At 42.0% G+C, this 23650-nt stretch overlaps 2 protein-coding genes across 2 annotated transcripts in view; one reads left to right on the forward strand and one right to left on the reverse strand.

Moving 5' to 3' along the window:
• The window catches only part of kif20ba (kinesin family member 20Ba), a 93826-nt gene that overhangs the window by 67008 nt on the left and 3168 nt on the right, over positions 1-23650 (reverse strand). The window contains exons 2-14 of the mRNA XM_079689990.1: positions 22337-22445; positions 20918-21007; positions 18103-18225; positions 17347-17485; positions 15894-16078; positions 8012-8066; positions 7657-7854; positions 4485-4596; positions 4088-4159; positions 3839-3985; positions 2066-2228; positions 388-537; positions 68-157 (exon numbers count right to left, since the gene is read on the reverse strand). Coding sequence (XP_079546116.1) covers positions 68-157; positions 388-537; positions 2066-2228; positions 3839-3985; positions 4088-4159; positions 4485-4596; positions 7657-7854; positions 8012-8066; positions 15894-16078; positions 17347-17485; positions 18103-18225; positions 20918-21007; positions 22337-22444 — 1632 coding nt within the window. The 5' untranslated portion in view covers position 22445. The remainder of the gene's footprint in view (positions 1-67; positions 158-387; positions 538-2065; positions 2229-3838; positions 3986-4087; positions 4160-4484; positions 4597-7656; positions 7855-8011; positions 8067-15893; positions 16079-17346; positions 17486-18102; positions 18226-20917; positions 21008-22336; positions 22446-23650) is intronic.
• LOC307044246 (general transcription factor II-I repeat domain-containing protein 2-like) lies at positions 9321-11721 on the forward strand. Its single transcript, XM_079689333.1, has 2 exons — positions 9321-11044; positions 11246-11721. The coding sequence occupies exon 1, from the start codon at positions 9604-9606 to the stop codon at positions 11038-11040; it is 1437 nt and encodes a 478-aa protein (XP_079545459.1). The 5' UTR covers positions 9321-9603; the 3' UTR covers positions 11041-11044; positions 11246-11721.

The following is a 23650-nucleotide window of genomic DNA, read 5'->3' on the forward strand; positions in this document are numbered from 1 at the left end:
TGATGATGGTGATGATGATGATGTGGTTCACCAACGATCCTGCAACCCTAACCGGTAGGAAACTGACCTGCTGCTTGATATCCTCTTCGTCACACGTCTGATCCATCGTGCTCTCCATCAGGCTCTGATCTTCCTCATCCTCGTCATCCTCATCCTCCTGGACACAAGAAGGACATCATTAAATCTACTTATTTATATAAATAGTTATTACAGCAATAAACCGTATTAAATGTTGTCTTAATGTACATTATTTTATTTCACATTCTGTTCTTGTACATATATTATATTTACGTGTATATAGACTTCTTGTGCTATTTTCTATTTGTATTTTTTCTAAAAAATAAGGAAAGTTCGAGCCTTGTTGTGTGACCGCTCATCCCACTTTACCTGGACATCCTCTAGGCAGTTGTCCCAGCTAATCAGGGAGCTCCTCCGGTTGCCGGGCCGATCCCTGTCAGCGGTGTTGATGATGATGGACACCTCGCAGCCCGACCTCTTGGGAGCGATGGGAGGCGGACGGGACGACAGGACGACCACCTGGAGACACACAAGAGAAACACGTAAATAATCATTTCATTGTGTAGGATGCGTTTATTGAGGACATTACATATAAATACTTTAATCTCAAAAAGAGAACACGTTATTTATTCTAGGTTATATATAACTTTGTCGGGTTTTTTTCACATGACTTGTGTTTAAGGGTTATAGTCCGTTTGAGTTTTGCCCCGTGTGAACGCAAAAAATAAAAAATTAATAAACCGAACCTTCTGAAAAATGAAACAACGTAACAAACTGTCGGTGTGCACCAGAGACTATTAGGTGTGAATGCGGCCTGCCCTTTGACCAGCATTTAGTGCAGTGTCATGATATGTTACAGTGAGAGCATTGCTGTTTGACACAAACCTGAAACCCATAGAACAGCCGTACAAGAGAGCTATCCAGGTGCTTGACAGAAAGCCACAGTCATACCATCTCGGTACCATCCTTGGAAAACACCATTTCTTTGAGTTTTGACTATTTTAAGTCTTTTAAAAGTACCGTAATTTTCGGACTCTAAGGAGCACCTGAATATAAGCCGCAGCAGCTAAATTGAATGATGTGTACATCTATAAGCCGCACTGGACTATAAGCCGCAGGTGTTTTAATGTTTCATTACCATATGTAAGGGTTCGTGCACAGAGGGGATTGTCGGGAAAGAGATGGCTGTTTGAGGAAGCTCCCATTTATTAACATTTCAAGAAACAAGTTGCATATTTGCATAACGTATTCAAGTGTTAGCATTTAGTGCAATAGTAGCTACAGAACATGTGCTGTGTAAACTGTACTGTATCACATAGCGTTTCAGACACACACACTTTTCAACTTTCAAACTTAAACGGTGCGCTCCCAGCGCACGTACCGGCAGTGATCTACAGCAGTGGTTTTCAACCAGTGGTACGGGGACAAACTGTCTCGCTCTTGTAATGTCTGTCTGTCTTGCTCTCGTTCTGTCTCTCGTACCACTCTCGGTTCCACTTTTACTTTTGCGCGCTACCTGTCTCACTCTTTCCCGGCCTCCAGCTTTTCCTGCTGGAGCCCGCCGCTTAAAGGTGGGGGGCGCGGACCGGCCATAGAGCCCATAGAGTTAAAGGTGGTGGACTGTAACCTGTAAAACCCATAGATTTAGGAGGTCCCCTAGTGGCCGTTAGCTGTAAAAATCCATAGATTAGCCGCACCGTTATATAAGCCGCAGCGTCGAAAAATGGGAAAAAAGGCGCGGCTTATAGTCCGAAGATTACGGTATGTGTTTTTCTTATAAATGTTTACATGGACTGCCCCTGTGGGTTCATCATTGGAGAGGGTGTGGCTGTCCCGTCTGTGTTGCATTGATTGCAGTAACTCAGGGCACCTGGGTCTGGTGCCCTGCAGCTTTTTAAAGCCTCTCTTTGTTGTGGCCTCTTGAGCCGGGTCATAACAAACAAGAACGGCATTTACACAATAGAACAAACAGACGGACTGCATTTGTCTGCAGCTGAATTTAAAAAGGCAGAGTTCAGAGAGAGAGTAAATGAAGATGTGTTCGTACCTTCTGGGCCACGGCAGAGAACTTGAGGACGTTGAGGGTCTCGTCGTACATGGAGGCGCATTGGTTGACGTTAACGATCATGCAGGCTTTCCCCCTCCCACAGAAGAAGCTCTGCAGGTAGTGGGTCAGTTTGCTCTCTCTGAAGGGAACGTGCTGCGGCGGCCTGAAGGAGGGACAGATCCGTTAGCATGCATTCATTTCTGTTTTGTGGCACATCGTCGTGCTAAATGTCCTCCTGTAGAGGTTACGTAAAGCAGGGAGCGTTGGGAATTTATTTTTACTCATTTTGATTTTTTCCCTTGAGGTTTTGACTTATTCCAAAATAATTTAGACTTTTCTTCTCAGAAATCTTGTTTTCAACATTTTGATAATTGTTCTCAAGATTTTTTTTGTATCAGATTTTTTTCTCCTGGGACTTTTTGTATCCGAATGTTTGACTTTCTTTCTTAGAAATGTGAATTTCTCTCAGACATTTGACCTTTTGACTTTTTTTTGTTGTGAAAAATCGTTGTGCTAAATTACCTCTTGTAAAAGTTACGTAAAGCAGGAAGCGTTGGAGATGAATGTTGAGAATTTATTTTTACTAATTTAGATTTTTTTCTTTTTTAAAGTAGACATTTTTCACAACATTTGGACTTTTTGATACTCAGAATGTGTTTTCTCCTAATTTTGAATGTTTTCCTCTGATTGTTTTCCCTTGACATTTTGACTTATTTCAAAGAATTTAGAATCTCAGAAATCTTGTTTTCAACATTTTAATAATTGTTCTCAAGATTTCTTTGTATCAGATTTTTTTCTGCTGGGACTGACTATCCGAATGTTTGACTTTCTTTCTTAGAAATGTGAATTTTTCTCAGAAATTTGACCTTTTGACTTTTTTTTCTTTGGATTTTTACTTTTTTTCTCAACATTTGTTTTGAAAAATCGTTGTGCTAAATTATCTCTTGTAGAAGTTACATAAAGCAGGAAGCGTTGAAGATGAATGTTGACAATTTAATTTTCCTAATTTTGATTTTTTTTCTCAGAAATCTTGTCTTCAGAACTAGAGAACAAGATTTGTGTTTTGATTTTTTTTATCAGATGTTTTTCTCTTGGGATTTTGACTTTTTTTCTCCGAATGTTTGACTTTTATTTCAGAAATTTTACCATTTGACTTTTTTTTCTTAGGATTTTGACTTTTGTTTCTCAAAATGTGTTTTCATCAGATTCTTTCCCCTTCGGATTTTGACTTTTTTTCTCGGAAATGTTTCTCTCAGAATCTTTACTTTTTTCACTGAAATGTTTTCTGTTAAAGGTGGGGTAGGTAACTTTGAGAAACCGGATCGAGATACACTTGTCATTATATTCCATGGAATGCTCTTAACATCCCGATAGCAATGAATATCTGAAGTGCTTTGACAATAAATCCATAAAAAATCTCATCTGTGGAAGCCGTGGCGCTGTAAAAAGCACGACCAATCATCTGAGCCCGGCTAAAGTAACTGGATGGCCTACCTGCCTGTCAGCCTTCCATCTGTGCACAAACTTATCTCGTGCCCTCATTGGTCATGTGTGCGTTTGTGTGTGTTGGAGGAGGGGCTCTGTGAGGAAGGGGCAGATTTTTTCCGGTGTATTTTCAAATTCTAGCGCACTCGAGCTGGTTTCTCCAAAAGTACCTCCCCCACCTTTAATGTTTACTTTTTTTCTCTGAATTTCTCAACATTTTGACTGTTTTTAATCATATTTTCACAATTTAAAGCCATTCGACCAGTCCCAGCTAGGATAACGTCTCACTTGGCCTGCTGATTGTGTCGCAGTGCGTTGAGACATTTTCCCAGGATCAGCAGAGACATATTAATATTCCCGGCTTCTTTCAGGCGCTCTCCTTTATTCTGAGTCTTTGCACACCGCTCCGATCCAGCCAGGTCACACAGACACAACCTGATGACAGAAAACAAGAGAAATTAGAGATCATTTTGCACAACGATGCCAGTCAGAAGCATGCTAACACGTCTAAAATCAAAATATTAAAGTGTCACTCACTCGCTGACTGTGTGGACCCGCAGAGTCCCAATGTCTTCAATCCTCAGTATCCGAATGGAAAAAATACTGTGACTGCAGACAGACAGAAAAAAAATTAAACAAATTTAAATTGTATAATATGCAATTGGGAGAAAACACCTGAAGAAATAAAAACATGGAAACTTAAGACTCAGCGAAGACTTACTCTGCTCAAACTTTTAGGCCACGTAGCATTTAGTAAGATAAAAACCAAGATTGAGCAAGTGCTGAGGGAATGTATAGAGAAAGGATACTGAGGGGTTACTAACCGTGTGTTTACGGGAACATAAAGGCGTCACATAAACAGATTCATAGATAATTAAGTATTCTTTTTATTATTTATTTATTTGACATTTTTGGTCTGAATTGTGTTCCTCACCTCCTGCTGGAGAGGAAGTTGAGTCGGGTCTCGCTGAAACTCTGGTTCTTTTTGCCGAGCTTCAACACTTTATAAGCTTCTTCTGCCGTGTTCACCTGAACCCAGCGCAGATCTGAAAACAAATAAATAAGGACTCTTTAAAGTAGAGACACTACATACTGATATACACCTGAACATCAGCAGGAGAGGACTCTTTAAAGTAGAGACACTACATACTGATATACACCTGAACATCAGCAGGAGAGGACTCTTTAAAGTAGAGACACTACATACTGATATACACCTGGACATCAGCAGGAGAGGACTCTTTAAAGTAGAGACACTACATACTGATATACACCTGAACATCAGCAGGAGAGGACTCTTTAAAGTAGAGACACTACATACTGATATACACCTGAACATCAGCAGGAGAGGACTCTTTAAAGTAGAGACACTACATACTGATATACACCTGAACATCAGCAGGAGAGGACTCTTTAAAGTAGAGACACTACATACTGATATACACCTGAACATCAGCAGGAGAGGACTCTTTAAAGTAGAAACACTACATACTGATATACACCTGAACATCAGCAGGAGAGGACTCTTTAAAGTAGAGACACTACATACTGATATACACCTGAACATCAGCAGGAGAGGACTCTTTAAAGTAGAGACACTACATACTGATATACACCTGAACATCAACAGGAGAGGACTCTTTAAAGTAGAGACACTACATACTGATATACACCTGAACATCAGCAGGAGAGGACTCTTTAAAGTAGAAACACTACATACTGATATACACCTGAACATCAGCAGGAGAGGACTCTTTAAAGTAGAGACACTACATACTGATATACACCTGAACATCAGCAGGAGAGGACTCTTTAAAGTAGAGACACTACATACTGATATACACCTGAACATCAGCAGGAGAGGACTCTTTAAAGTAGAGACACTACATACTGATATACAGCTGAACATCAGCAGGAGAGGACTCTTTAAAGTAGAGACACTACATACTGATATACACCTGAACATCAGCAGGAGAGGACTCTTTAAAGTAGAGACACTACATACTGATATCCACCTGAACATCAGCAGGAGAGGACTCTTTAAAGTAGAAACACTACATACTGATATACACCTGAACATCAGCAGGAGAGGACTCTTTAAAGTAGAGACACTACATAGTGATATACACCTGAACATCAACAGGAGAGGACTCTTTAAAGTAGAGACACTACATACTGATATACACCTGAACATCAGCAGGAGAGGACTCTTTAAAGTAGAGACACTACATACTGATATACACCTGAACATCAGCAGGAGAGGACTCTTTAAAGTAGAGACACTACATACTGATATACACCTGGACATCAGCAGGAGAGGACTCTTTAAAGTAGAGACACTACATACTGATATACACCTGAACATCAGCAGGAGAGGACTCTTTAAAGTAGAGACACTACATACTGATATACACCTGAACATCAGCAGGAGAGGACTCTTTAAAGTAGAGACACTACATACTGATATACACCTGAACATCAGCAGGAGAGGACTCTTTAAAGTAGAGACACTACATACTGATATACACCTGAACATCAGCAGGAGAGGACTCTTTAAAGTAGAAACACTACATACTGATATACACCTGAACATCAGCAGGAGAGGACTCTTTAAAGTAGAGACACTACATACTGATATACACCTGAACATCAGCAGGAGAGGACTCTTTAAAGTAGAGACACTACATACTGATATACACCTGAACATCAGCAGGAGAGGACTCTTTAAAGTAGAGACACTACATACTGATATACACCTGAACATCAGCAGGAGAGGACTCTTTAAAGTAGAGACACTACATACTGATATACACCTGAACATCAGCAGGAGAGGACTCTTTAAAGTAGAGACACTACATACTGATATACACCTGAACATCAACAGGAGAGGACTCTTTAAAGTAGAGACACTACATACTGATATACACCTGAACATCAGCAGGAGAGGACTCTTTAAAGTAGAAACACTACATACTGATATACACCTGAACATCAGCAGGAGAGGACTCTTTAAAGTAGAGACACTACATACTGATATACACCTGAACATCAGCAGGAGAGGACTCTTTAAAGTAGAGACACTACATACTGATATACACCTGAACATCAGCAGGAGAGGACTCTTTAAAGTAGAGACACTACATACTGATATACAGCTGAACATCAGCAGGAGAGGACTCTTTAAAGTAGAGACACTACATACTGATATACACCTGAACATCAGCAGGAGAGGACTCTTTAAAGTAGAGACACTACATACTGATATCCACCTGAACATCAGCAGGAGAGGACTCTTTAAAGTAGAAACACTACATACTGATATACACCTGAACATCAGCAGGAGAGGACTCTTTAAAGTAGAGACACTACATAGTGATATACACCTGAACATCAACAGGAGAGGACTCTTTAAAGTAGAGACACTACATACTGATATACACCTGAACATCAGCAGGAGAGGACTCTTTAAAGTAGAGACACTACATACTGATATACACCTGAACATCAGCAGGAGAGGACTCTTTAAAGTAGAGACACTACATACTGATATACACCTGAACATCAGCAGGAGAGGACTCTTTAAAGTAGAGACACTACATACTGATATACACCTGAACATCAGCAGGAGAGGACTCTTTAAAGTAGAGACACTACATACTGATATACACCTGAACATCAGCAGGAGAGGACTCTTTAAAGTAGAGACACTACATACTGATATACACCTGAACATCAGCAGGAGAGGACTCTTTAAAGTAGAGACACTACATACTGATATACACCTGAACATCAGCAGGAGAGGACTCTTTAAAGTAGAGACACTACATACTGATATACACCTGAACATCAGCAGGAGAGGACTCTTTAAAGTAGAGACACTACATACTGATATACACCTGAACATCAGCAGGAGAGGACTCTTTAAACTAGAGACACTACATACTGATATACACCTGAACATCAGCAGGAGAGGACTCTTTAAATTAGAGACACTACATACTGATATACACCTGAACATCAGCAGGAGAGGACTCTTTAAAGTAGAGACACTACATACTGATATACACCTGAACATCAGCAGGAGAAGACTCTTTAAAGTGTCTAACCTTTGACGAAGGAGTTGCCCTTGATGTCCTGTGAGAGGCGCAGATTGATCCTCTTCATGGCTCCGCTGGGTGCCACCTCCAGGAGGTCGTGAATGTTCTCATTGTAGATTTCACAGAAAGAAACCCAAACAGAGAACTTTGTGTTTGAGTCCACTTCCAGGTTGATCCTCTCCTCTGAAGTATCCATCATGGAGTAGCCTGAAACGGAGAGGAACGTAAAAAAAAATATCATCTTCATCATCAAGAAACACGCTCTAAGGGAGCTGCAGTTACAGAACTCGTTTTGAGCTTCACTTTGATGTATAACAAAAAGCAAAGAGATGAAAAAACATTATTAGATGAAGAGAAATCTTGCCTTCAAAGAGAGACTTGTTGGTGGAGTTCTGCAGGCTGGCATTGCTCCTCTCATTCTAGAAGACAAATTAAAGATTCAAATGTTAAAATCACAGTAAATCATCAGAAGTGCTGTGCTCCACATGTACCAGCCATTGTTAACCAATCAGAAGTGCTGTGCTCCACATGTACCAGCCATTGTTAACCAATCAGAAGTGCTGTGCTCCACATCTACCAGCCATTGTTAACCAATCAGAAGTGCTGTGCTCCACATCTACCAGCCATTGTTAACCAATCAGAAGTGCTGTGCTCCACATGTACCAGCCATTGTTAACCAATCAGAAGTGCTGTGCTCCACATGTACCAGCCATTGTTAACCAATCAGAAGTGCTGTGCTCCACATGTACAGGCCTTGTTAACCAATCAGTAGTGCTGTGCTCCACATGTACCAGCTGTTGTTAACCAATCAGAAGTGGCCCATGATAGAAGGGGACAGCTTGATCCAATCACCTTCCCAATGGAGCTCTCCTAGATGGTTTGGTGAAGCAAACCATCTGTGTCAGGTTAGTAATGCTCCATCACATGTTTCTATTACAGGGTGAATCTTAAAGGGCCCATGTCATGCTTTTCCGGTTATCACCCGTCCCCTTGTGTGTTATGAAGGTTTGTCTACATGTAAACCAGGGTTCCCCAGACTACGGCCCGCGGGCCGCATACGGCCCGCCACGCCCCTTTGACCGGCCCTCCACCTCTCTGCACCTCACCATTTGAACTGGCCCAAAGAAGAAAAAGAAAAAAAAAAAAATTATAAAATATTTTTTTTAATATTTTATTTTAGTTGTCCAACTTGTTTTGTGAAATAATAACATGACTCTCCAAACGAGGGCGGTAATCGCTGTTCATTCCGTCACCTAAGATTAGAACTCGAGGCCGTCAGTATGTAGTGGCCAGAGCGGCTCTGGTAGTGGCCATGAGCCAAACAGTGGAACTGTCAATCAGATCGCCAGCGCCTCTATCACGCTTTAAAAGCAACGTTATGTAACGTTCTGGTTGACATCTGTTACATTTGCATCTTGTTTTTTTAACACTAAAATATTTTTTTATTAACCATTTATATTTTATATAATTTAATATGTGTGTCTGTATTATTTATATGACGTATGTTTATGACCGAATTTCCGCCACCTTACAAGCTGATCGAAGTCATGCGCAGAAAATATTATGCTACAGTTGAACAGCAGTGTAATGGCGTGCAGTAAAGTGAGGAAAATTGACAGAGAGTGTCAGGTTTTTAAAGAACAATGCACCAAGGATTATTTATTTGTTCCATGGAAGGACCGTGCCATTTGTATTATATGTAAAGAAAATGTGGCCGTGTTTAAAGAATTCAACCTTCGCCGCCATCACGAAACCCGGCACAGAGAGTATGCTAGCTTGAGCGGGCTAGCGAGAGATGATAAGGTTCGGCGTCTGAAAGGCGGACTAGCTGTTCAACAGGATGCCTTCCTTCGTCAATCCCGGGTCAACCTGGCTGCTGTCCGAGCTAGCTAAAAAGTAGCTAACCTACTGGCTACCCACGGCAAGCCGTTCACAGACGGAGAATTCAGGAAGGCCATGATGCTGGCTGTGGCCGAGGAGATGTGTCCCGAGAAGACAGATGCCTTCCGTGGGGTGAGTCTCTCAGCACAAACGATGACGAGACGAATTGAGGAGATGGGGGGAAACGTGTTTGACCAACTGAGAGAGAGAGCCGCAGAATTCAAGTGTTTTGCTTTAGCCATGGATGAAAGTAATGACGTACAGGACACGGCACAACTGTTGATTTTTATTCGTGGAGTCAACACACGTTTTGAAGTGTCAGAGGAGCTGGCATCACTGAGAAGCCTAAAAGGCACAACAACTGGAGAAGACCTTTTTGTCGAAGTGTGCAAAACAATGGGCGAACTTGGTCTGCAATGGGCTAATTTTGCCAGTGTCACTACAGATGGTGCGCCTAGCATGGTCGGATCTACAAGGGGTCTAGTAGGGCGCTTGAACGGCGAGTTCGAGGAACGAGGTCTCGCCCCACCGATTCAAGTCCACTGCCTGATTCACCAGCAAGCGCTGTGCTGCAAAGTTTTGAAGTGGGCGTCTGTGATGAAGGTGGTTGTGCACTGTGTCAACTACATCCGGAAAAATGGGCTGAAACACAGGCAGTTCCAGGCCTTTCTCTCCGAGCTGGGGTCTGCTCACCAGGATGTGCTGTACTACACCGAAATCCGGTGGTTAAGTCGAGGCAAAGTATTGCGCCGTGTCTACGACCTGCTGCCCGAAATCAACACCTTCCTCCAGTCTAAAGGTGAAACGGTACGGGAGCTGACCGACCCGGAGTGGAAATGGGACCTCGCGTTTTTAACTGATGTGACTGAACTGTTGAACCACCTCAACCTACAGCTCCAAGGCAAAGGGAATCTCATCAGCGACATGTATTCCCACATAAAAGCATTCGAGGTCAAACTGCAGCTCCTTGTGCGACAGGTCCAAAAGCTGGACTTCACACATCTCCCTGCCACCCAAAGCTACTGCGCCGAGAAACCAGCCGCCCCTTTCCCAGTCGCGAAGTGCAAAGATGCCCTGGAGATGCTGCAGCGAGAGTTCAGTGTGAGCTTCCGCGAGCTTCATGTCAACAACAAAGACATAAGTCTGTTCCAGAACCCCTTTGCTGCTGACATTGACGACGCACTTCCCTCTCTTCAGTTTGAACTAGCCGAGCTGCAGAATTGTGATGTCCTTAAAGACGCATTCAAGCCTGACCACCTCCTTGAGTTCTATGCTGAGCTACCAGAGGGCACTTACCCAAACATTAAACAACATGCTCTGAAGTTGTGTACCGTTTTTGGCAGCACCTACACCTGCGAGCAGACGTTTTCCCGCATGAAGCAAATAAAAAATCCAACGAGGAACAGACTCTCAGATGAACATTTGCATCAAACTTTGAGACTGGCAACCACTAGGCTACACCCAGACATCGGACTTCTCACCAGCCAGAAGCAAGCACACAGTTCACACTGATATGGTAAATATACTGATTTTAACTATTACAATTTTATATGGCTGTAAACATGAACTATGATTTTTTGATGAAATATGATTAATGTTTTTAATGAATTTTAATGAATAATGCTACACTGTATTTGTAAAATCACATCACAAGGAACAACAGGCAGCATATTTATGTAATTTACTGAATGTTTCCAATGTCATCCCTTTATGCCAGGTTTCCAGGCAGCAAGAGAGGGGACTGCAACTGCTGACCTCAAAGATCACTGCCCATCCATCCTTCCTTCCACCCTGGCTACAAGTACCAATTCAGTTCACCTACTGCACATATTGCTGACTTCCCATTCTGTTACTCTCTTCTAGTTTAACCTGCCGAGGGTTTACTGCTAAGTCTCTCCTCCCAATCTCTTCTCTCAGCATCTGCCTCTCCATCGTTGTCTCTCTCTCTCCCTCTCTCTCCTCTCTCTCCTCTTTCTCCTCTTTATGCACTGCCCCTCATCTCAATCTCCTATTTCAAAGGGATGATAATTGTGCTGTAAAAGTGTTTGGGTGCTCATTGCATTTTCACCTTGAACAAAAAAAATCTCACCTGAATATACAAATAAGAGTTGGTTAGTTGATATATTGTTCACCAAGTTTCTTATCTTGATGATTTCTCATCTCACTGTAATATAGGCCTACCATTTCTATTGTATCACTCATAAACTGTCAATCACCATGTTTTTCTAACCTTTCCTTGCTATTTTTACATGGTTGTTATTAGAAAATAAAAAGGAATACCTGTGGTATTTCAAATTGAAAAACATGTGAAGTACTCACTTCTTTTGCAAATCACTTGTAATGATGAACTATTTTGTGCTAGAAATTATGGCTATAACAGGCATTGGCCTAGTATACAGCCCACATGATCGATCCCGGCCCCTCATCACAGTCAGGAACGATAATGTGGCCCCCAGAGAAAAAAGTTTGGGGACCCCTGATGTAAACGGTCTGCAGAGTCACAAACCCTGAACTTACCCCGTGTAGCGAGTAAAACTCTAACACAGAGAAGGCCTCCCCTCCCCAAAACGCCTCGTTGGAGATTTCTCATTTACTTCCTGGGTATCGTGACGTAGGGATACCCAGTAGCCACGCCCAGAGCTATGGCCACACCCTCTGCCAGGCTTTCACGAAACACAGCTTCCCAAAGGCGTGTAGGACAGAGAGTGAATACACATACTATAGAGAGATGCTGTATGAGAGACCAATGTGAGTTTGGAACATTGAACAATGTAAATCTATTCTAGTAGACCTCAACAATGGAACTATGATCAGTAGAAATGGCCATGACATGGGACCTTTAATCTTAAAGAGCAACTTGCAGGGTTTTTTTTTTTACTACGTTTATGCTTAACCTTGCCTGAAAATTACAATTAAAAAATGTTGATGCAGGATTTGATATGTTTTACAAGACATAAAGGCAGGGATTCAGAGGGAAAGGAGCCGTTTTGAGCTCTGCTAAAAACTGCTTTTTTTTAACGTCAAACGCGTCATATTACGTCACATGGGGGAGCAACTTTCTCGGACTCCTTCTCTGCCCAATCCGCGGTAGTAGTTGGTTTGAGCGGTTGTGTTTTAGTGAGCTGGTATTTTTTCGGTAATTTTACATTGCATTTCACCATTTGTAATCATTGTGAGCTGGAGTTTGTGCAAGTTGCACAAACTCCAGCCTGTCAGGACATCGAGTCCACAGTTTCCCTCACAGGAAAAGGACTGGAGCTAGCGTTGGTTCCTGGGTGCGTTGTGCATCCACCTCCCTGCAGCACATACTCTCCACAGCTTTATCAGGAAACCGTATTACATCTCTCCCCCCCCCCTTCGGTACACGGCACCGTAAGACGTAGTATGGAGTTTCATTAGGTAACTCTGTGGTGGCTGTACTGCTCCAGCCGTCTCCTTTGTGTTTGTTTGTTTCCCCCTGTCTGTGTTGTTTGTGTGGGCGTAGTGGCTGTCACTCCTGGCTCCCGGCTCAACCTCCACTCACCTGCTGCAATCAGCTGTGCACCCTCCCCGACTACACACCTGCTTTCCATCAAGCCATTTACAACGGCATATCAGCGGAAGCTCCACAACCTTTCTCCGCCAGATCGTCAAGTATCAGCCGTATCTCGCGTCTCCCCTCCGGTACACAGCACCGTAGTGTGGAGTTGCATTAGGTAACGCGAGATACGGCTGATACTTGCGCATTAGTTTCTGTTATGGATCAGTATCAACAGTCCTGCCAGTAACGTTACTATATTATCAATGCTACTTTAGTTATAGCCTGATATATGATAGCTAACTTCACAATGTTGTGATGTGACGTTAGCTAACATTCTGTAGCTAACGCCGGTCACTCACCAAGATAGCTGCTCTGTTCTCCACTGGTTCTCCTCACACCACAGCTCAATTTCTCTCCGATGGCCGTTATTTCTTCTAATCCTTGGCTGCTCCTGGTCTCTTGGACGCCTAGCAGGCTCATCATTATAATCATATGCATTCGAATATATATTTTCAACCTCTTCTGTGTCAAAACTAGCAGTGTGATCCATGTTTATACTACGTTAGACCGGCCGCTCTCCCCCGTGTTACGTCACACGCGCGAGGTCACGTGAGAAGGCTTTTTGTATGCGGAAGTAAAAATGTCTTACTAAAACGACGCCAGATGTCACTGTAGTGTATATTTCTGTATATGTTTTTGAAAATCTAGTGTATTCATCATTTTCCTACACATTTATTCACTGGTGTCTCTAACCTGCAAGTTGCTCTTTAAGCTTGACTTTACAGCAACCCGACGGAAGTTTCATGTAAGTTAATTTCTTTCACTCGTAGCTCGGGCTGCGGGGGTGCTAGAGACGGGGGCATGTTGATGCGACCTTCCTAGCCGGAGATATGGCCGCATTTTACAATAAACTTCCGTTGGGTCGCTTAAAAACAAATATCGCGAATCGAATCGCAATATCTGTCAGAAAAATCGCAATTAGATTATTTCCCCAAATCGCGCAGCCCTATTGGTCAGATTTTTATTTGACTTATTATCTTGTAATTCATGTTTTTGAGTTGGGTCACATGGATAATGGCGACTCACCTGTTCACCTGTGTGGAAACGAGGGTGAACGGTCGCTGTATCTTATGCAACTTTTTTGAAAGCTGGATAAACTGGATCATATGTTTGTGCAAGTTATAATACATTGATCATTTTCGTTAAATTAAGATTTTGTTCAACACATTTTTGAATCTCAGCGTTGATTTTTTTTTTAGAGCAAAGTGCCTCACAAGAGTAATAACTTTAAAGGTCCCATTTCCTGGCCATTTCCACTGATCATGATTCCATTGTTGAGGTCTACTAGAATAGATTTATATTGTGCAATTTTCCAAACTCACATTGGTTTCTCAAACAGCATCTCTGTCAACTACGTGTATTCACTGAATTTCACTCTCTGCCTTTGACGGCTCGTTGTAGCTCCAATAGCTCCCGCCCCCACCCTCCCTGTGAGCACAGTGTGCTCTGATTGGTCGGGACGTTGTGAATCGCGCTGAGCTCCGTGGAGGTGTGGTTTCCTTGTTTAGCGATACACAGCCAAACTCATCCTGAGCACACACAAAGTCACAGCCTAAGTAAAAACAATAAGTGTGGCTTGATATTGAGTAAGAGAAAGGTTGATAAACGCTGTGAGAATGGGTCTGAGGAGAGAATGGGTCTGCAGAGAGAATGGGTCTGCAGAGAGAATGGGTCTGCAGAGAGAATGGGTCTGCAGAGAGAATGGGTCTGCAGAGAGCATGGGTCTGCAGAGAGAATGGGTCTGCGGAGAGAATGGGTCTGCGGAGAGAATGGGTCTGCGGAGAGAATGGGTCTGCAGAGAGAATGGGTGTGCAGAGAGAATGGGTCTGCAGAGAGAATGGGTCTGCAGAGAGAATGGGTCTGCGGAGAGAATGGGTCTGCAGAGAGAATGGGTCTGCAGAGAGAATGGGTCTGCAGAGAGAATGGGTCTGCAGAGAGAATGGGTCTGCAGAGAGAATGGGTCTGCAGAGAGAATTTCGCCGCGATCCCAACTGTCTGTTATCAGCCTGCAGCCAGGGAGGAGAGATCAGCAGAGCTGCATGCACTGAGTGTGTGTGTGAGGAAGTCCGTGGATTGGTCAATTTGGACCAATCAGCAGGGGCTTAACGTAACGGCTCCGCGGATTGGTCCATTTGGTTCCGGGTACGTGCTTAACTAATCTCGTACCCGGAAGAATCAAATGGATGATGACGTTTCACCAACATTTAACGTAACCAACGTTTACATGCAGAAAAACCTTCATAGCACACAAGGGGACGGGTAATAACCGGAAAAGCATGACATGTGAACTTTAAGCAAAGACATAAACACTTCAAAAGAAATTTAAAAAAGCTCCTACAGGACTTTTTCTGAGTTTCTGTTGGTGGGAGTAAGATCCATTTTGACCTATTAGCTTTAAGAAATGCGCAAAGTGTCCAAGGCGACTTGCATGAGATGTATATCATGCAATAACTCAAAAGTGAAGGCCTTTGAAAGAGCAATAAAATCAACTCAAAAGTCTTGTTCTTGTGAAGTCTTCTAACCTGGGAGGCTTTCGAACAAATCAACTTATTTTCTACTTCTCTACAGGAATGGGAAGCAAATAATTACTCCTCAGCTCACTGTGTTATTCTTCACAAATGACTGTTCTCAATATTATTTCAAAAGAATATTCAGAAATACGAGCCATTTAAAAACTCATTTTGTTCGACAACTACCTTTAAGAGCTTTACGAGTGTCTCTCAGATTGTCTAACGGAGTCTGAATGCTGTGCAGATGAAAGACTGGAGGATCAAAGATGTGCTACCTCTTTAAATTGCCTGAAGAAGCGTCTCTTGAAGGCGGCTTCCTCGGCCTGCTGCTCCGCGTTGAGTCTGGTGAACTCTCTGCATCGCTGAGGTTTGATGCTCGTCCCGTTGAACACGTGCTCATCGATGCTGCTGAAGATAACATCCAGGGTGCGGGGCAGAATGCCAGCATCAGCATCTGGACCTAAAGGGAAAACAGCATGTTGTTGCATGGTTTAAAAAGTGCTTTTATCACGATATCTCAGGAAGGAATGACGGTTTGTGTTGTTCCAGAAATGTTTAAAAGGTGGTTAGACCTCAGGGCTGTAGTTGTATTGCCCTATACAGTGTTTCCCACATATCTGAAATATACTTGAGGTGGTAGCTGAGAACGGGCGGGGGGGGATGATGGGCTCATGAACTGTTTGTCGGAGCGAAACCCTGCTATAGCTACACAGTAAAACAAAAAGGTATTGCTACACTTGCAAGATTTCATATTTGAGTTGCTTTGGGGAACATTTTGGACTGTAAATAGTTATTGCAAAAAATCTCATATGCTTAAACACTTGCTTAAATTACTTTCAGCACAGGCAGGGCAGAAATTCAAAGTACATTTAAATAATTCAGAGTTTTGTCTGCACTTGTTAACGGGGGCACTGCGCCCTCAAACCAAAATGCAGATTTTCCCCCGTAAAATGTGAAAGTGATGCCAGGAAACAGTTTGTCTGTTCCTCAAAAACTGTATAATTACTCCAACAATATGAACATGGCGTCAAATAGAGCGCCAGACGGCAGAGACAGCTTTGTCTTTACGGAGAATAAATATGGGATGGATGTCCGGTCGGTCTCCCTGAGTATCTTTTACTGTCCTCTTTTCTGTAGAGGAAGTATCAAACCGTAACTCTGGATTTATTTGTTGTTTGAGGTGCAATATGTGACCCCGCAGCTTTAAGACATGAAGACACTATTATTTTCCGCTTCGCTCTAAAGCAGAGTTTTCACCGGAAAGTGGGCGGGACGTAGTTTTGGCCGTAAGTGACGTTAGCGCCCTAATGTTATATTTTTCTAGAAAAAACGTATAGATTCACACTTATTAAGTATTAGCCTAGAGAACAGCTTACAGAGAGGAGAGAACATCTGATCCACTCAGAATTTTATAAAAAGTGAGAATTTTGAAAAGAAAGTAAGAATTATGTAAAAAGTCAGGATTTAAAACGTCCGAATTTGGAGAATTTTGAAAAACATATCAAAAGGAAATAAAATGGACAGTTGTTTAAGAAGATGATAAGGGCTGCTTGTAAAAGATAAATAGAAACCCCTCATAAAGCAGATTGAGGCAGTAGGCGTAGAGATTCACACGTTAACTGTTATCCTACAGAACAGCTCACAGAGAAGAGAGGACATCTGATCCTTTCCAACAATCACTAGATACTCTTTTTAGTTTAATTTAAGATGTTAGAAAGTGGAACGAACCTAAGAATGTGAAGGTCTTGCCGGCGTTGGTAACCCCGTAAGTGAAAACCAGAGAGTTCCCTCCCTCCAGGACGTCTTTCACCAAATCCTTCACTGTTCCCTGGAAGAAGTCTTTCTGTGAAGTCTCAGGACCATAAACCTGGGGAAGGGAGTATTCATTTAAAACATCACTTTAGGATGTCTCGAACTTTCCAGCCTGTTAGACCAGTGTTTCTCAAACTTTTTCATACCAAGTACCACTTCAAAAAAACGTAACTCTGGATTTATTTGTAGTTTGAGGTACACACACACACACACACACACACACACACACACACACACACACACACACACACACACACACACACACACACACACACACACACACACACACACACACACACACACACACACACACACACACACACACACACACACACACACACACACACACACACACACACACACACACACACACACACACACACACACACACACACACACACACACACACACACACACACACTGACTGCGTGTCTCTGTTGCCACCTGTGCTTGTCATTTTTAAACAATGTGACAAACACTTTTAATTTATTATTTATGTAGTTCAAATGTGAAATGTTACCAATATACTCACGTGGACCACACTTTGAGAAACACTGTGTTAGACTCAAATGCATCGTATACACGTGACGATATGTTAGAAAAGAATACATTTTGAAGTACAGGAAGCTCATGTTGTCTACTACACTTTCTTATCTGCCAGCAAACACAGACCTGGGAGAACTGGAAGCGTTGTCCAGTTTGAGAAAGAGATTTGTCCGAACTATGCCTCGCTGAAAGGGACAGTTTCGGAGGCTTCAGTAAAGCTGTGTCCGGGGGCTCAATAGTCACACAGTCCTGTTAGAATCAAAAGAGAGGGAGAAAGACAGAAGAAAAGGAAAATACTTATCCGTTCACCATGAACATTCTGCCTGCTATCCTTCAGAAGTATTCAAATGCAGCAGCAGCAGCTTCTTATGTACATTTCCCAAAGACATTGAAGTGACTGTTATTTTGTGCTTTTATTTATGTCTTAATTAGACCCTCCAGAAAAACGTGATTCTGCGATCGCATAATTTACCGCATAATCAGCAAAATGGCGCAGATTTTTAAAAGGCCGCATAATCCCCGCATTTCTCCACAAAGTTGAGAAAAAATAAGTTAACTCGTCTTGACGTGAAGTGATGATGATGATGATGATGACGTCATCAGCTCGCGCATCACAGAAGGTAAACAACACCGTAGAGTCAAACGTGTGGAACTCACACGAGAAAGAAAACACCAAGATGAAAACATCTGATCCATCTCATTTACCGACGAACATTTCTACTAAAGACCGGGCAAAGCAGTACCTGACGTCTTTCACGAAAGTGGGGGGAAACTATTCTGCACCCCGTGCAACTGTGTGTTGGAGCATAAGAGAAAATCGACGGTGACGACCCACTTTGATTCATTCAAACATTCGAAAATACTTTCTGCCGCTGCGGACAAGAAAGCCAAACAACTCACGTTCACCGAGGCATCAACCTCCAAAACCCTTTCGAGGGCTACAAGAAACGAGGTGAGTAGCCTACAAGATTGAAGCTGCAGATAACGTGTGCGAGTGTGAGTGTGAGTGTGAGTGCGAGTGCGAGTGCGAGTGCGAGTGCGAGTGCGAGTGCGAGTGTGTGTGTGTGTGTGTGTGTGTGTGTGTGTGTGTGTGTGTGTGTGTGTGTGTGATTAAAATAGCCCAATTGCTTTTACAATAAATAAACATTGAATGTGTTTAATTGAATAGGAAAGGCGTTTAATGTTAGTAGCAGGTTGTGTGTGAGAGAGAATAAATCAGACAGCCCAATATTTTAAAAAAGATATTTCGCATATTTCGCAACTTCCTGCAATTTCACCGCATAAAATCACATAAAACCTGCATGTTTATTCGCATAATCAAGGATTTTTGCCCGCGTTTTTCTGGAGGGTCTACTTAATGTGTGCATGTGTATAAATGTGTTGATTGTAGGGGTGCAACAACTAATCGACTTAATCGATTAAAATCGATTACCAAATTAGTTGGCAACTAATTCAGTCGTCGATTCGTTGGTGACGTCATCACATGTGTTCTACACCCCGTTAAGCTCCAACGTTATCGCTCTTTTTTATCGGTACAGGAGACATTTAAAAACATATGTTATGTATTATTGCTACATAAACATTATATCGCAGTCTTAGTGTCGCCAACTCAGTTTCTAATATGCAATATGACTACAAAATGCGTCTATAATGTATTTTCGATCTTCCGAATTCAGACGAGAGATCTCTCCCCCGCCTGCTTGCGAGGGGGCGGGGCAGTTTACACACACACGCAGGAGATGGCGGAGAGAACGCGCTCCGAGGTGTGGTTAAACTTTATCCGTCTCGATGTGGACAATGCTCGTTACCAAAATTGCAATAACAGTTTATCATATAAAGGCGGTAAAACGAGCAATTTGTCTAAACATTTAGCAAAAGTGCACCACATTCAGACGAAGAAATGCACCGGGTTCGGCTGTCTTTCTAGTAGCTCTGTAGCCCCTTCCACGAGTAACCTTTCCACGTCAGGTGTTATGTATGCTAGCAGCAACACGCAGAGTTAACTCAGTTATAAAAACATAGGTTAATGATTAGAGGTAACTGAATTAGTTATTTTGTTAAAGTTTCAGCTATTCTGTTTACAGTTCTGTCATCACATTATTTAATATGATTTGTTAAAACATTGTTGTTTCTTTTGATGTGAAATATTATGCATTTAATTAAAATAAAAAGCAATGTTAGTTTTGTTCACAATTTGTTGAGTTAGTTTACCTTATTTCTTGTCAAAAGAACCGTTAATACTATCGTTGAAAGGACCGGATCGATAAGCAGTATTGATATAAGTAGTAGTACAGTTAAAACCTTAACGATCCGAATAATCGATTAATCGTTTCATTAATCGATAGATTAATCGATTATCAAATTAGTCGTTTGTTGCAGCCCTAGTTGATTGGTTATTGTGTAGGACAGTGCTTCTCAAACTGTTTTCAGTAATGTACCCCCTTTGAAACATTTTCTCATCCAAGTACCCCCTGACCGACCCCGGACATATTTGACAGAAAAAGCCTATATAAATAATATTAATAAACCAATGAACAAAATGATATATTATTAAAACCTATAAATACAATACAAAAATATAACATGTTTCTATGAGGGCCCCCTTAGTGTTTCTAGGAATATTTTATATAAAATTGTGTTTTCCATTTAACTTATTGTACTAAGATTATTTTTGTAATCATGCATGGGATTTTTTTAATTAACCCTTTTATTTTTGTTAACCTCACGTACCCCCTGCAGTACCCCAACGTACCCCTAGGGGTCCGCGTACCCCCATTTGAGAATCACTGGTGTAGGATATACATATTTGATAGATATTTGTATGTTGTATTCCTCTGGATTTTGGGAAACAGTATTCCAATCTCTCCGTCTGTACACACGAACTGAAAGATTGACAATAAAGTTGACTTTGACTTCTTGCGTGTAGAGTATTTGTGTTTACCTGAGACTCTCCATTGTGGCTCTCTGCTGCGCTGAAGGGTCGGATTCGGAGGTAAACCTTGAGGTGTTCCTGCTCGTCAGCGCTGGAAAGCTGCACAACACATCGGGATGTAATCAAACACAGCGAGAGGAAACTGAAATGCTACATCTAGATTCAAGATGGGAGGCTTTATCGTCATGTGCACAGCAGCTACAGAGCAACATGAATATATCAAAGGAAATGGAACAAATAAAAAAGTTAAATTTATTTACAAAACAATATTTAAAGTACCGTAATTTTCGGACGATAAGGCTCACCTGAATATAAGCCGCAGCAGCAAAATAGAATGATGTGTACATATATAAGCCGCACTGGACTATAAGCTGCAGTGCAATAGTAGCTACAGAACATGTGCTGTGTGAACTGTACTGTATCACATAGCGTTTCAGACACACACACTTTTCAACTTTCAAACTTAAACGGTGCGCTCCCAGCGCACGTACCGGCAGTGATCTACAGCAGTGGTTTTCAACCATTGGTACGGGGACAAACTGTCTCGCTCTCGTAATGTCTGTCTGTCTTGCTCTCGTTCTGTCTCTCGTACCACTCTCGGTTCCACTTTTACTTTTGCGCGCTACCTGTCTCACTCTTTTCCGGCCTCCAGCTTTTCCTGCTGGAGCCCGCCGCTTAAAGGTGGGGGGCGCGGACCGGCCATAGAGCCCATAGAGTTAAAGGTGGTGGACTGTAACCTGTAAAATCCATAGATTTAGGAGGTCCCCTAGTGGCCGTTAGCTGTAACAATACATAGATTAGCCGCACCGTTATATAAGCCGCAGCGTCGAAAAATGGGGGAAAAAGGCGCGGCTTATAGTCCGAAGATTACGGTATATATACCAATATGAACAGGAGGTACTTGCTGTAATTGTTCAGACTGTTTATATAGGGCATTCAAATATGTATTGGACATTTAATGTGGAAGATTATGGAGAAAATCCATCATCCAGCGCAAAAATATGTTAGAGTTGATATGAGATGTCGGCACTCTGGGTCAAACAAATCAAGTTCTTATCTTTAATAGTTTTTTTTAAATCCCTCTTTTCTTGTTATTCTTCCACTGCTGCTTAGAAACAAAAACACTGCTAAATACTTGATTGATTAAACTTGGATATTAGCTCCTATGACACCAATGTATTCATCAATTCTGGCAATACTGGATTACAGATTATTTCCCCCTTTCATCAGTGAAACTCAAAAGGGATTTCAGATTCCTGGAGATATATTCATCCCGTTCAAAGTGGATCAGACATAACGGAGGTGTGTGCAAACCACCACTGCATGCTCTAGTAAGATATTGAAGCATATAATAAGAACATTTTGACCCTAATCTCAAGAAAAGTGACATCACCATCACCATTATGGGCAGAAGTGTGTATGGTTTACCTGTGGATAAGGTAATGTGGCGAACTCTGATGAGAGATCTCTCCTCAAGTCTTCCACCACCACCTGGTCCCGTCGCTCAGCCTTAGTGTTCAGGCACGACTCCATCATTCTGCAGCACATGGACAAAGATCAGGAGTAAACAAAAGCAGTATCAAGTAGGGATGCCAGCGATTATTCGATTATTCGTTACTAGGGATGTAACGATATACCGAATATCGCGGTATCGCGGTAAATAAACTTCCCAATACCGTCGTGAGACTGACAAAATCTACCGCGATTTTTAAAAAATAATAATTTTAAAAAAAAATTAAAAAAAATTTAAACACTTTTTAAAAAAAAAACCTTTATTTAACCAGGTGGTCCCATTGAGATCATCGATCTCTTTTTCAAGAGAGACCTGTCCAACATGGCAGCAAGTAGGTTACAACATGAAAATAAAACAACAGATAACACAAAAGGACATCGTATTTACAGGGCTACATTTACACACCTAGAGACATTGACAAGTACCAACCATATATTTATATCTCGCCATGTCAATAAGCCTGGCGTTAGACTTTTTCGCTGTCCGTCATTTTGACAGACAGGATCGTAAAATCTCCGTCATAATCCCTTATTACCCGTCGGGTCTGAACAGTTCACGATAGAGCATGCTCGTGAACTGTCAACGGGGGGCGGTGTTATGCCGTGTGTGCATGCACCTCGCGGGACGCGCACAGCGTGAAGCAAAACCTCCCAGACATGTATTGATCTGTACGGCAAAGTACGGTTTGGGAACTATATCATTTCCTTTTGGAGGGCATGCATAACACGGCATAACACCAGAGCCTCGCTGCGGGGAAACTTTGGCGCTGTTCCGAGTTTGTTCTAATCTGTCAAAATGACAGACTGCTTTCAGATTTTTCCGTCATTGTTAAATAAAATATTCGGTTAACGCGACCACTGGTGTCCCAGCAACATCAGTACTAAGCGAGAGAGTTGTTTCCAGAGCAGGGGATATTGTAAATGCCCAAACACCCCAGCTTATAAATACCTGGAAATGTGGACATTCTCATATTCCTAAAAACCTGTCTGATGATGCTGAGTGAGTGACTAGTGAGTTTGAGTTGAGTTACTTGAAAAACTAAAGTGAAACTTGATTTATTTTATTGCAGGGTCTGATTATTAAATGTTCTTGTTTATTTGTGAGATGCAGTGGCATAAAGAAAATGCTTACTTTGTTGGGTAGTACCAGTAGGTAAAAAAACACTGGTTTTCTTGTTCCAGTCTGTTACTGTCACTTTGTTTTTGACACTTTAAAATACTGCTATCCTA

Source organism: Notothenia rossii (assembly GCF_949606895.1).
Source record: "Notothenia rossii genome assembly, chromosome: 6".
In the NCBI taxonomy this organism is placed as follows: Eukaryota; Metazoa; Chordata; class Actinopteri; order Perciformes; family Nototheniidae; genus Notothenia; species Notothenia rossii.